The sequence below is a fragment of the Caretta caretta genome, chromosome 14 (genome assembly GCF_965140235.1).
Source record: "Caretta caretta isolate rCarCar2 chromosome 14, rCarCar1.hap1, whole genome shotgun sequence".
NCBI classification, from domain to species: Eukaryota; Metazoa; Chordata; order Testudines; family Cheloniidae; genus Caretta; species Caretta caretta.
Window position 1 is genome coordinate 8,830,160 of NC_134219.1, and position 12,520 is coordinate 8,842,679.

Here is a 12,520-nt window from a genome sequence, read left to right on the forward strand (position 1 = left end):
CATCTGGACTGAAGCTGAATGACGCTCCTTGTATTTTGCCTTGATTACTTTTTCATAGGCTTTTAGAGAACAGCTAGGTTCCAGTACCTCTCCCTCTTGGCTTTGCTACAGTCCAACAGTAGAATAAAAGTCTGATACTAACCTATAAGGACCAAGTTCCTAAAGAAATTTTGCATACTTTTTGAGATACTCATATATTAGTTTATTTAAAAACTGAGCAAAATATTACATCTCCTTTCTGTGTCCTGCATAACAGTAACAAACAAACAATAATAATGGGTCAGATCCTGAAGTCCTTACTCAGCTTTTACTTAGTCTAATTCACCATAAACTGGACATTTTTTTCCATTAAAAATTCACCCTTCCCTTTACCATTAAAAAAAGTATGGGAAAACCTATAACCTTAAAACTGAGATGTATGTAGATTATCTATCAGTCACAAGTGGCTGTTTGTAATACGCAATAAACTGAGTCCCAGAGAGAAAATTCCACATCAGTTTAAGCTTTCCCCTAATTTTATGAGGGAGAGAGGGGTGGATTGGGGGGACAAGCTGGCAATGCAGAAGAGAGGAACCTGCATATGTCATTGATGGTTAGTGTTGACTGGTATTTGCATTGCAATTTGTTACATAGTCATGTCTTAGGACTATATATACGATTATGGGTGAAAATATGTCTGACTGTGTGTGTGTGTGTGTGTGAGTGTAATGCATCATCTAGTTCTATATGTGTGTGTGAATAATCTCTCTCTATATTCTTAGTAAAAACTTTAGGATTTGGCCTAGTAATGGGAAACATTTTTTATGGAGGAAAATGGTAGAGTTATGGCCAAAGTGTGTGTGTGAGAGAGAGTGGAGGTTTGTTTGTTTTTTGTTTTTGTTTTGGGGGGTGGGTTTGGGGAGGTTTGCTATTATTATTTAGCCACATCCGGAAAGCCTTACTTAGTTTTTACTGTGTGTGTTTATAGCATAATAATTTCTGATATATTTGCAGACATGCTATGGACCAGGAGAGTGTGTGTGTGTGTGTGTGTGTGTGTGTGTGCACATATTATATGTACATACATATGTATAAAGGCCGTAAAATGCGACTGTGACAAAATCTATAAAGCAAACTCTGGCGAACCCCAGCCATCAGTGATGTATGCTGTTTTCCTGAGTTCTGCTTTGCCAGCTACCCTTTTATTCCTCTTTTGCCAAAACAGAATTAGAACAAAGCCTGAGTTGCTGCAATGGAATATTTTCTATTGGACGTGGGTTAATGGGCATAAAAAACAACCACTCCATGTTACTTTCCACATGTATGTCTGCAAATCTTAGGCCACAAGAAGGGTTAACAGGGTCTGAAGAACCATGACTGAGGCTGGTGATGGAGTTAATGAATCCCCTTCTATTTGTTTATGCATACTGCCAAGTTGTTCAATTTTTTTTTTCTTTCCCCCGGCCTCTGGCCAGAGTCAGTGCATGTTTGTTTTAGCTGCAGTAACTTTTTCCATGGGCTCTGCTGACTACTCAGTATAATATCCTCTCAGAATCTCTGACTCCATTGCAAAGACAAGGTCTGAACTTTCAGATCTCTTAATTCAAATCCATACTCAGATCTACCACTTCTGCAAAGTGTTACATAGTTTAAAAATAAAAAAAAACGAGAGAGGCAGAAAAGAGCTAAGGGAAACCATTTCTCTCTACTCCACCCCCACCTGACTTTGCTGTGCCTTCCACTCCACCTCTCTTTGTGCCCTTCTCCCAAGGCACCGTCTCCAGTGTTACCAGCTCTGACTGTTCAAAAGTCATGAATCAGGTCTAAAAAATCATGAGCTTTTAAGACTAAACACAAGGTTTTCTTTGCATTCTGATTTCTGAGGCTTTAAGGGTTCACTTTTCTCCCGAACTATGAAGACTTGCCCATCTATATAAAAGGAAAGCCAAGTGCTCTACATGTTGACTTAACTACAGTAACTGGGCTTGAAGAAGAACCCTATTGATCGTGAGACTCATGGTAAAATCTAGGGACCTGTCAAGTAGGTCTCCTAGCTTGCTGCCCAGTAGTGCATGCATCAACTGTTGGATAATGTCATTCTGTACCAAAAATCACACCTTTGTTTCTTTGTGTTTGTAACACCTTACATCCAATGAAGTGACTTGTTTCAAAACAAACAAAAAAACCCACTGCAACTCCCACCTGAGCCCGTTACACAGTTACTGTCTTCTGTACTTCTGGGATGAAATCTGGACTCAGCTGAATGGTAGCATTTTACACCCATTTTACCTTCACTTTGTACTCAGTCCCTTTCTAGTTCACACCCCACTGAGTTTTAATTTCAGTGCTTGAGGCTCAAAATGAAACGTGGCCAAAATCACAAACTTCAACTTTGTTTTCATGTCTAGAAACTGCAGATTTCAATGCAAAATGAATGAATGAATAAATAAATAAATAATCACAAATTGATCCTTGTGCACCTTAACCTCACCCTAGAGAAGGTTCACAGAACTTCCAACCAAATTCCCAGATTCAAACAGCCTCAAACTTTTGGAAAACTTAGCTATGGTTCTGAAATTTGACCTATGAGTATTGTTGCCAATGCTGGCTCAAATTTCTAATAGGAGACAGATCCCAGAACCAGACAACTGTGTGGATTTGGGTTTTATGAGTGTGTATATTTTGCACAGTTTTAAATATACGAGATAAAAAACATTAGTACACATTAATTTTTATATGCACAATGGTAGCAGATCGAGGCCTCTGCATTAGGATCTCATTGCTCTAGGGGCTGTACCACTATATCTGCTTAAATGAATTTAACTTGCCACAGTACCTATAGTGGAGCCAATGCATCACAATAGAAATTTCAGTCCCATAGAGAGTGCAGCAAAGCAGCCCTTGTGAGCAGCCATAGTGGGACAAACACATAGTTATGCTACATATCTAAATCCGCTCTGAAAGGGTTTTCAGTGCCAGGAGGAAGAGGAATAGTCTACTGGGAATCCAGCAAGAGCCAACAGTAAATGTAATTCTGATTTTAAATGGTTAAGCATGACTTCAAAATATATGTATGACAGGAGTCTCAGGATAAATGTCACTGGGACTTCTTGTTTTTTAATACACCTTCAGAAACTAAACAAAGCAATTGAGTTCAGTGGGTCTCTCAGGAAAAGACCAGTCACTTCCTGAGCAATAATCTGCCTGTTAGCAGCAGATAGATTCTCATTGTTTGCCACTTCCACTTTCCAGTAATGAGAACGATTACTTGACCAATATCTAGCCAGTTTCTGCCGAAGTTCTGGAAAAACCTACAGCTTTTCATAGCAAAGTTGCATTATTGGTTTCTTTCCAAAAATCAAAACTTCTGTGATGCTTTAGGACTGCAAGGCATAACCAACCAGAGCTGATGATCATTTTATTCTGTAACTAGGTGACTGCTCTCCAACGACAAGATGTATTTTGCTGTGCTGGTGATTCTCTTACACTGTAAGTTCACTGTTTAAATATTTGCATGCGTTTTTTTATGTTGTCCTAGTATGTATGTTTTGATCAACCTGAAACAAACATTTTTCAGAATTCTCTGTCATGAAGAATTTCCAATTTTTTGCATTTTGTCCTTAAGCTCAGTCTTTAAGCTTTGAATATAATATTTCTTCTCACTTTTCCAGGTCCAAGTTTAAAAGCTCAAGATAGTGGTGAGTTGTGCCCTTTCTTCTAAAATTCTTGATATGCCAAAGACTTAATTCTGCTCTGGTCTCAGTTACTGTGGTGTGGATCCACAGTGGAGTTTCTCTGGATTTGCAGGGGTATAACTCGAGAGCAGAATTTGACCCATGTAAAATGATTTAACTTTGAAGTCCACTTTTGTTTAAAAAATGCCACAAAATGTGCATGGATGGTCAGTTAGAAACAGAATCCCGTCCAGACATCTTGGGTAAAATCCTGACTCCTCTGAAGTCAGTGGGGGTTTTTGTAGGATTAGTTATTATTTAAGATTCCATATTGCAATGATAAATGTTCAATGTGAGTAAACAATGTTGGTAATGTGCAATATACAAAGTTTTCAAACATCTTCATTTAGTCTTTAACCCAAAATATTGGTAAAAAGGACCCTGATGGACAGTGTTTGCTCCTGCAAACTGTGTTTCAATCAGCAGTGTGCAGCCAATATTTTTTCCTTTCCTCCCCCCAGTAAATCTCATTTGACAGGGTTCACAAAAGAAGGGATGGAATGGGGAATCTAGTTACTAGTGCTGTCATATTTAAACAAAGCCGCTGTCTTGTCCCCATAACCCAGAAGGGAGGAGAGACCATTTGGTAGATGTAAATTAAGGGCACTTGCTGGATGTATTTACCCTTTGTTCTGCAAAATATCCAGAGAGTACTGAAAGTTCAGCATGATGTTGAAACAGTGTCCTTTTGAAACTAGGGCGAAGCAAGTGATTTCCTTTTCCCCATTCTCCCTCCCTTATGCTGGGAAATAAGCATTCGAATACAAAAAACATTTCAGAGGCCTTTTCATGAATGCCAAGGCAAAGCTATTTCTGGCTAGGAGGATTTACAAGTAAACAGGGAGGGGGCAACTCCACCAGAGGCAGGGAAACTGTCCCACCGCATCTTTCATTTTGGTGGTTGAATGTGAACAAGGGTTCTCAGGAGCTCCCTCTAGCTAATTGGTAATTTAAATTCTGAGCAATCTGGGCGTAGCCACCAGCCGTTAATTTTAGGATGAGCGAAAGCAAACAAAGCCCATAAACTTGTTTTCCTTGACTTGTTTATAGCTACATGAATAAGACTTATTGCTAATAATGTAAAAAGAAAGGGAGGACTTGTGGCACCTTAGAGACTAACAAATTTATTAGAGCATAAGCTTTCGTGAGCTACAGCTCACTTCATCGGATGCATCAAGTGAGCTGTAGCTCACAAAAGCTTATGCCCAAATAAATTTGTTAGACTCTAAGGTTCCACAAGTACTCCTGTTCTTTTTATGGATACAGACTAACACGGCTGAGACTCTGAAACCAGCTCATAATGTATAATTTTTGAGGTGATAAAGGAATAAATATTTCTTTATTAAATAAGTACTTTGATGCCATTTAAAAAAAAAAACTGGTCTGGTATTACCTTGCCATCTGTTGGAAAATTGTAACAATGATCCAATGGATCTGGATGGAATTTTTCATATTAAGAGGCAAGAGTATATTTATTAATAACAAAGATATATTTACAGGGCCAGATTCTTCTGTTCTTATTTACCCTTCTTTTAATGGGGAGTTCTGCTTAAAAAATCATAGTACCATATGGTCCAAAAGGGTTTGAGTCAGCAAAATCCATAAGCATGTGCTTAACTTTAAATCCCTTGAAACACATGCTCAAGTGTCACTGAAGTCAGAATGGGTGAGAATCAATCTTGATATAATCCCATTGAAGTCAGTAGAGTTACACCAAGGATTAATTTGACCCATTGCGTGCAGGTACTATGCAGTTTTCCCTGATTAATTGTAGTTCTGACGTGCGTTATTTCTCTGCAGTATTCTGGACCTCGACTGTTCCTAAGCAGAGGCTTGTGTACAGCAATGGGAGATTTGGCTAGGCAAGGGTTTCAGGATCAGGCCCTCAATTTGTACATTTTGAAAAGCAGTATTTACTAGAACATTTTTGCCACGCTGGAGTGCATAAGAGTTTAACATAATAGCAGACCTAGTATAAAACAGCAGGAGATGAGCTATGCAGAGTTTGCCTGATTGAGGCTTGTGAGATATGGAAGCAGATTGAATCTTCAGTCATGAGCTCCTTAGTCCTATTTGGGCCACCAGAAAACTGGGAAATTGTGTGAGAAACTGTAATTATTTCCTGCAGGAAAAAAATGAAAGAGAAATAATTGGGGAAAACTATCTTGCAATGATGGGTTTTAACTGTTCCTTTGCTGTTCACCAAGAAAGAGACCTACATTTAAATCTGAATATTGTGACATCAACTAACAAAACTCTGGAAAATGAGATACTTGACCGTGTTGCTGCTTTACGTGGCTATGTGATAAAAGAGACACAGTTGAAGAATTGGCCGTATGTGTTTGTGGCTGGTCTTTCAGGGAAGGGAAGATAGATAAAGCCAGATCTTCCAACTTTTGCTCCTGAAGCCAGATCTTCCAACTTTTGGTCCCACTGATTTCAGTGAGATGATTTTCACAGGTAAGGACAACTTGTGTGAGTAAATCTATAGAATCAGGCCCATCATTGATGGAAGAATTCTTCCATTGACCTTATATAGAGACCTCGACTTTGTCATTGTAAGTCTTGCCCTTTTATATACATGTATAATGGGATTTTCTGAGTGACACACCTTAACTCTATATAAGGACCATAATTTCTCCCAACTTGGGTAAGTAAAGCCCAATGTTTGGACAGTTAGAAGTTCAATAGCTCAGGACAATTTGAGTAACATGGACAACACACATCCACATGCCTATGGTTACATGTTCACTAGAAACCCTGTAGTGCTTCAGTGTAGAAACTCACTACAGCAATGAGAGGAGTACTGGAGCCCACTCCTGCGACCAGGTTCTCCTGTCACTGAAGTTAATCCACCTCCCCAACAGGTGGTAGCTAAGTCAGTGGAAGAATTCTTCCATCACTCTAGCACTGTCTACAATGGGGGCTAGGTTGGCTTACCGATGTCACTCGGGAGTGCAGACTTTCCACATCCTTGAGTGATGTAGCTGGGTTGACCTAACATTTTTAGTGTAGAACTGGCCTACATTTATTCACGTGAGTAGTCCCATTGAGTGCTATTGGCCTGCTCAGGTGTGTAAGGTTACTCAAGTGCAGACGGGTTTGCAGAATGGGAGCCCTGAGTAACCGTTATCTGAGAGGACAAAGTAAAAGTATAGAATTTCACAGAGTCTCCCTAAAATTCAGAGCTTTTGATCCTGAAAAAGCTCCCTGAAAAATTATGCTGAATCCGACATTCATGTTAAAAAACCCTAAACAATAATATACATTCAGAAATAAAACTGTATTTAGCTGGCTGTAATGATGGGCCTGATTCTATAGATTTACTCACACAAGTTGTCCTTACCTGTGAAAATCATCTCACTGAAATCAGTGGGGCCACTCATGTAGGGTCAGGACTACTCACAGGAGCAAAAGTTGGAAGATCAGGCTTTATTTATCTTCCCTTTCCTGAAAGACCAGCCTCAAATGGCAGTACAGAAAATACAACCAACGCTTCAACTGTGTCTCCAGTCACTGTGTATCTTTTATCATGCAGCCAGGTAAAGCAGATAAAAGAACCTGCAATAACTCCTGGGACTTCTGCTAAATTACTCCAGCGATCAATTTGGTCCAAGGCCTACAGGGTTAGATACAGCAGCACATTGGGCTGCTCTGCAATTTTCCATTTACCCAGATAAGTATAATGGTTGGCTTTTCCTCTCTTGCTGAAACTCCCTTGCTAGCGGACTTGGAAACAATGAATCATGAGAGATAAGCAGACCAGAACAAGTCAGCTGCAGCATAGGCGCCGACTTTCCTTCTTTCCCTTGGGCGCTTGACCCCACTCTGCCCCTGGCCCCACCCCCACTCCACCCCTTCTCCAAAGTCCCCGCCCCAACTCCACCCCCTCCCTATCCCTATTCAAACTCCTTCCCCAAATCCCCACCCCTGCCTCTTCCTTGCCTTCTCCCCTGAGTGCGCCACATTCCTGCTCCTCCCCCTCCCTCCCAGAGCATGCTAATGCTGCCAAACCGCTGTTTGGTGGTGGCTGGGCAGGAAGTGCTGGGAGGTAGGCAAAGGAGCGGGGACATGGCACACTCGGGAGAGGAGGAGGTGGGGTGGGGGGTGAGAGGAGCTTGGCTGCCGGTGGGTGCAGAGGACCCATTGATTTTTCCCGTGGGTGCTCCAGGGCTAGAGCACCCACGGAGTTGGCACCTATGAGCTGCAGGCCCATTTAGCTATCTCTATCCTCCCAGTTCTAGTACACACATTTCTCATCCTACTGCAGAGAGAATGGAAATTCAGTAGAGCTGGGTCAAGCAAACTGGGTTTTCCTTTTGCAAAACCCCATCCATTGGGGGTTTTGTTCTGCAAATCCCAATCAAGAGGTGTTTGCAACTAAGTTCCATTTCATCTAAGCTCCCCAAGTTCGAGTGTGTGTATGTATGTTTGAAGGGATACACAAATGTGATTTAAAATGTCTAGTTTTCCCCAATATCTAAAATTCAGTGACCTCAGGAAAGATTTTCCTGTGGTCAAGTTTCTAGGAGAACAGCTGTCTCTGGAAATTGGAGATGAGTAGTTCATGGCAGCCCAGAAAGGCTACAATGAACTTCAGAGGGAAACAACTGTTTTTTGGGGTGATGAATTCCCTGTTCTCTTAACCTCACCTCTTTCTCCTCTTTAAGGGGGTAGCACTTGAGATGACTCTATGGACAGATGAAAAAAAGGTGTTTGAAAAGTTTGGTGTTTCACTTTGCTGTGAATACAGAGGTTGGATGCAAAGGGCCCAGTCCTGCTCTTGTTTGAAATAAATAGCAAAATTTCCCTTTAGCTCAATAGGGCAGACAAAGCTCTGAAATATTTCATACTAACCCCTTATGCACTGTGCTGCGAACTTCTTTAGTCACCACATTTCTTTTCTTGCTGTTTCTTTTTCTCATTTCTTTTCTTTTCTCTCCCATCTTTGCTTAGCACTGCCTATAGTCTTCACTTTTGTTCTCTGCCTGAGAATAATTCACTCCAGAGCAGAGCAGCAGCACAAGTTTATGCACCATTCAAGTAGGACTTAAATGGTGCATAGAGACCTTGCTGTGACTCTTGGCATAGGGGTGGATCCCACATGATCTTGCCTTTTTTAACTATAACTGATACGAAAGAGCATTCTCTTTATTTAGGCATTATTAGAATCTGTGGCAGGCTGACCTGCTTCCCCAAGTTGAAACAGAATTTCAGGAAATCCCACCCACTAGGAGGTGGGATATCCTGGAGCGCTGAATTAACTCTGAGGATTCAACAGGTGGGCCAGCATGGGTTGTATTTAGGTCACATGACTTTTCAAACTGTAGTGACAACAACTGTGTTAAAACACAATTGGTGCCAGAATGGTTCCTACGTGGTTCCTCTGACCAGTGTGGACAGGAATCTGAGCAGTATGTTAAAACTAGGGCTTTGCAAAATATTCACAGCAAAAGGCAAATGTGCTCAAAATTGCATTTCCCCCTCCCTGCTCTCCATTTCATCTTGTAATTAAAAAAAAAAAATCACTTCGTTGTACAGATGTGTTGCTTGAAAATGAAAACTTTTTTCTAGATGGGAGGGGAGCCTTGAGCATCAACCACAAAAATCCTTAAACAACAGGATTGAGAGGTGGGCTAAAATAGTACAGTATAATCCCAGTTATCCTAAAAGCCTGGTGGACATCCAAAAGTTTTAGATAACCAGGATCCAGATAAATAGAAGTGCTATTAACTAGCATGGGGCTACATGGGGGGAACATTGTGGATTCAGATAATGAGGATTTTGAAAAAAGGGAATTCCGATAACTGGAATTATATTTCAGAGTAACAGCCGTGTTAGTCTGTATTCGCAAAAAGAAAAGGAGTACTTGTGGCACCTTAGAGACTAACCAATTTATTTGAGCATAAGCTTTCGTGAGCTACAGCTCACTTCATCGGATGCATACTGTGTCTTCTGCAGTTTCCACAGTATGCATCCGATGAAGTGAGCTGTAGCTCGTGAAAGCTTATGCTCAAATAAATTGGTTAGTCTCTAAGGTGCCACAAGTACTCCTTTTCTTTTTGGAATTATATTGTATTTGTATTGGGGTAGCACCGACATATCCAATCCGGGCTTCATAGTGCAAGGCATGATACAAATATAGACTCTGATTCTGCAATCACATGCATCTTTTCATCTGCTGGGAGATTGTTTGTGTGGATTTAATTGCAGGCTCAGGGCCAGAAAGTAGGACAGTGCCTGTCTCACAGAGCTCTCAGCCTTTAGCAACTGCAATGAGCATTATGTAGCAACTTCAGAGAACAACACTGCTTTGGATAAATTGAAACTAAATGTGACTTTTTCCTTCCGTTCCCTGTCAAGTTATTACCATCAACAAAGTTGAACTCACTGTGCCATCCCAAAAGGTGAAGAATGGAATGTCAATTGAACTCACCTGTATTGTGGACATTAGCAAAAGCGCCAGTTTCTGGATGCAGCATGCTTTTTTATTTTACAAGGATGACAGTCTTCTGTATAATACCACATCGGAGCAAGACAGAGCACATTACAAAATATTTCCAGCTCGATTTGCAGATTCGGGAAGCTATAAGTGCTCTGTGAAGGCAAACGGGAAGATTAAAAGCAGCGATGATTTGGATGTTCAAGTTGAGGGTAGGTATCTCTTCAGCCATGGTCGTCTTCTTTGTTACAAAAAGCAGAATAGATTATGTTCTACTCAATCCATGTACATTAATAATAATACTCTAGTGCTTTTCATCCAAAGGTCTCAAAATGCGTTTCAAAGGAGGGCAGTATCAGTAAAATGAGGATAAGCTGAGGCACGGGGTGGGGGAAGTGACTGGCCCAAGATCACTCAGCAGGCCAGTGGCAGATCCTCATTCCAATTCCTAAAGAGCAGATCCTTATGTCATACAAAGCAAAAAAAATCATCCTGCAGCTGGTACTAATTGACATCTGGGGGGCAGTTTCTTTTCCCTCCTCACCCCTTATGAGGACAGGGAGCATATGCATATCCCTGTCTCCTTCCCCAACATTCCTTGTTCTGGCCTACCATTTCATATTGTCCCTCTTGGAATGGCAACCCCTAGAAAGCCTGGGTCCAGGGCTGTAGTGGGCCGGTAGCCTGCCTTAAAGGAAGAAAGAAAAGGAGTACTTGTGGCACCTTAGAGACTAACCAATTTATTTGAGCATGAGCTTTCGTGAGCTACAGCTCACTTCATCAGATGTTGTAATTAAAAAAAAAAACATCAAACATCTGATGAAGTGAGCTGTAGCTCACGAAAGCTCATGCTCAAATAAATTGGTTAGTCTCTAAGGTGCCACAAGTACTCCTTTTCTTTTTGCGAATACAGACTAACACGGCTATTCCTCTGAAACCTGCCTTAAAGGAGTGGCTCTCAACCTTTCCAGACTTCATCCCCCTTTCAGGAGTCTGATTTGTCTTTTGTACCCCCAAGTTTCACTTCACTTAAAAAGAACTTGCTTACAAAATCAGAGATAAAAATACAAATGAGTCACAGCATACTAGTACTGACAAATTGCTCCCTTTCTCATTTTTATCATACAATTATAAAATGAATCAATTGGAATATAAATATTGTACTTTAATTTCTGTGTATAGAGCAGTATAAACAAGTAACTGTCTGAAAATTTTAGTTTGTCCTGATTTCGCTAGTGCTTTTTCTGTAGCCTGTTGTAAAACTAGAGCAATATCTAGATGAATTGATGTATCCCCTGGAAGATCTCAGCAAACTCCCAGGGGTACATGTCCGTCCCCCTGGTTGAGAACAACTCCCTTAAAGGACCAGTACCCCCAGTTCCAATATCCAAATGGGGAAATCAAGTTTTCCCTGTTGCTTGTTCCAGTGCAGGAGCTGGAAACATTGATGAAGGAGGGTGACCTTCATGCTTTAAACATGGTGCCATTACTGAGAGCAGCACTTCCAAAGGGCTCCAGTCCAGGCTGATGCTACCATGGTTCTTGCTTAATACAGGGATGGGGGTACAGGAGTGGAGACATTTCTGTTACTGGTCACTGGCCTGTCTGATGAATTTAGGGCCACGTGTTCAATGGAGGGTACAAGGGCTGCCCTCAGAAGCCCCAAATTGGTATGCGGTTAATGCTTCTGTAGTGCTTACACACATAAGCAGCCAGTTTACACACATTAATACAGGTTTACTCAAGAAGAACTAAGCTTCCTTTCTTTCCACCTCTAAACAGAAAGGCAGTGACAGAGATCAAGCCTATGCTGGCTCAAAGCAACATGCCTATGTCAGATGTGAACATTACCACTCAGTTATTTCTTGCATGCTACCATTAAATGATTAATCTCAGCAACACAGAGATTTCAGTCTTCCTCAGTATACTTCATATCCTCCAGTTGTGGTGTGTGAAAGGGCATCTGGATTGTACTAGAGTGATGCTCATTTCATTTTAAAGTCTGCTTATCTCTTGTTATTATGGAACACACTCTCAGCCGAGGGGGAGCTTTCTCTAATGTCTTGGAGATGGCCCCTCCAGATTCCTGACCAGAACTTTGGCGCATCCTCAGAAGAGGCTGCCACAGGAAACCATTCCCAGGTTTTACATTAAGCCCAGTGCCTGCTGGGACAGGGTCAGCTGCAGGTGGGGTCAGCACTGTGAGAAAACTCATACAGCGTGGACACGAATAAAGCTCAGTCATGTAACTTACTCTGGAGCTCTGCCCCAGTATCTTGATTTAAGGAGTCCACAGTCACACAAGGATTCCCTCTTTCTGCACTGAGCAGCTGGTTAATTAATGTTTGCAAAGTGGTTTGACAAT

The 12,520-nt window shown here is 41.3% G+C and overlaps 1 protein-coding gene across 7 annotated transcripts in view; it reads left to right on the top strand.

The window, feature by feature from the left end:
- Nucleotides 1–3,135: 3,135 nt before the first annotated feature.
- Nucleotides 3,136–12,520, top strand: part of PECAM1 (platelet and endothelial cell adhesion molecule 1) — a 62,342-nt gene continuing 52,957 nt past the window's right edge. For 4 of the 7 annotated variants that reach the window (XM_048817912.2, XM_048817911.2, XM_048817914.2 and 1 more), the window contains exons 1-3: nucleotides 3,137–3,468; nucleotides 3,651–3,677; nucleotides 10,077–10,367. In XM_048817912.2, the coding sequence (XP_048673869.1) occupies nucleotides 3,435–3,468; nucleotides 3,651–3,677; nucleotides 10,077–10,367 (352 nt within the window). In that variant the 5' untranslated portion in view covers nucleotides 3,137–3,434. Of the gene's footprint in view, nucleotides 3,469–3,650; nucleotides 3,678–10,076; nucleotides 10,368–12,520 lie in introns of all 7 variants that reach the window. The other 3 variants (XM_048817910.2, XM_048817909.2, XM_075119219.1) reach the window with 1 other exon arrangement.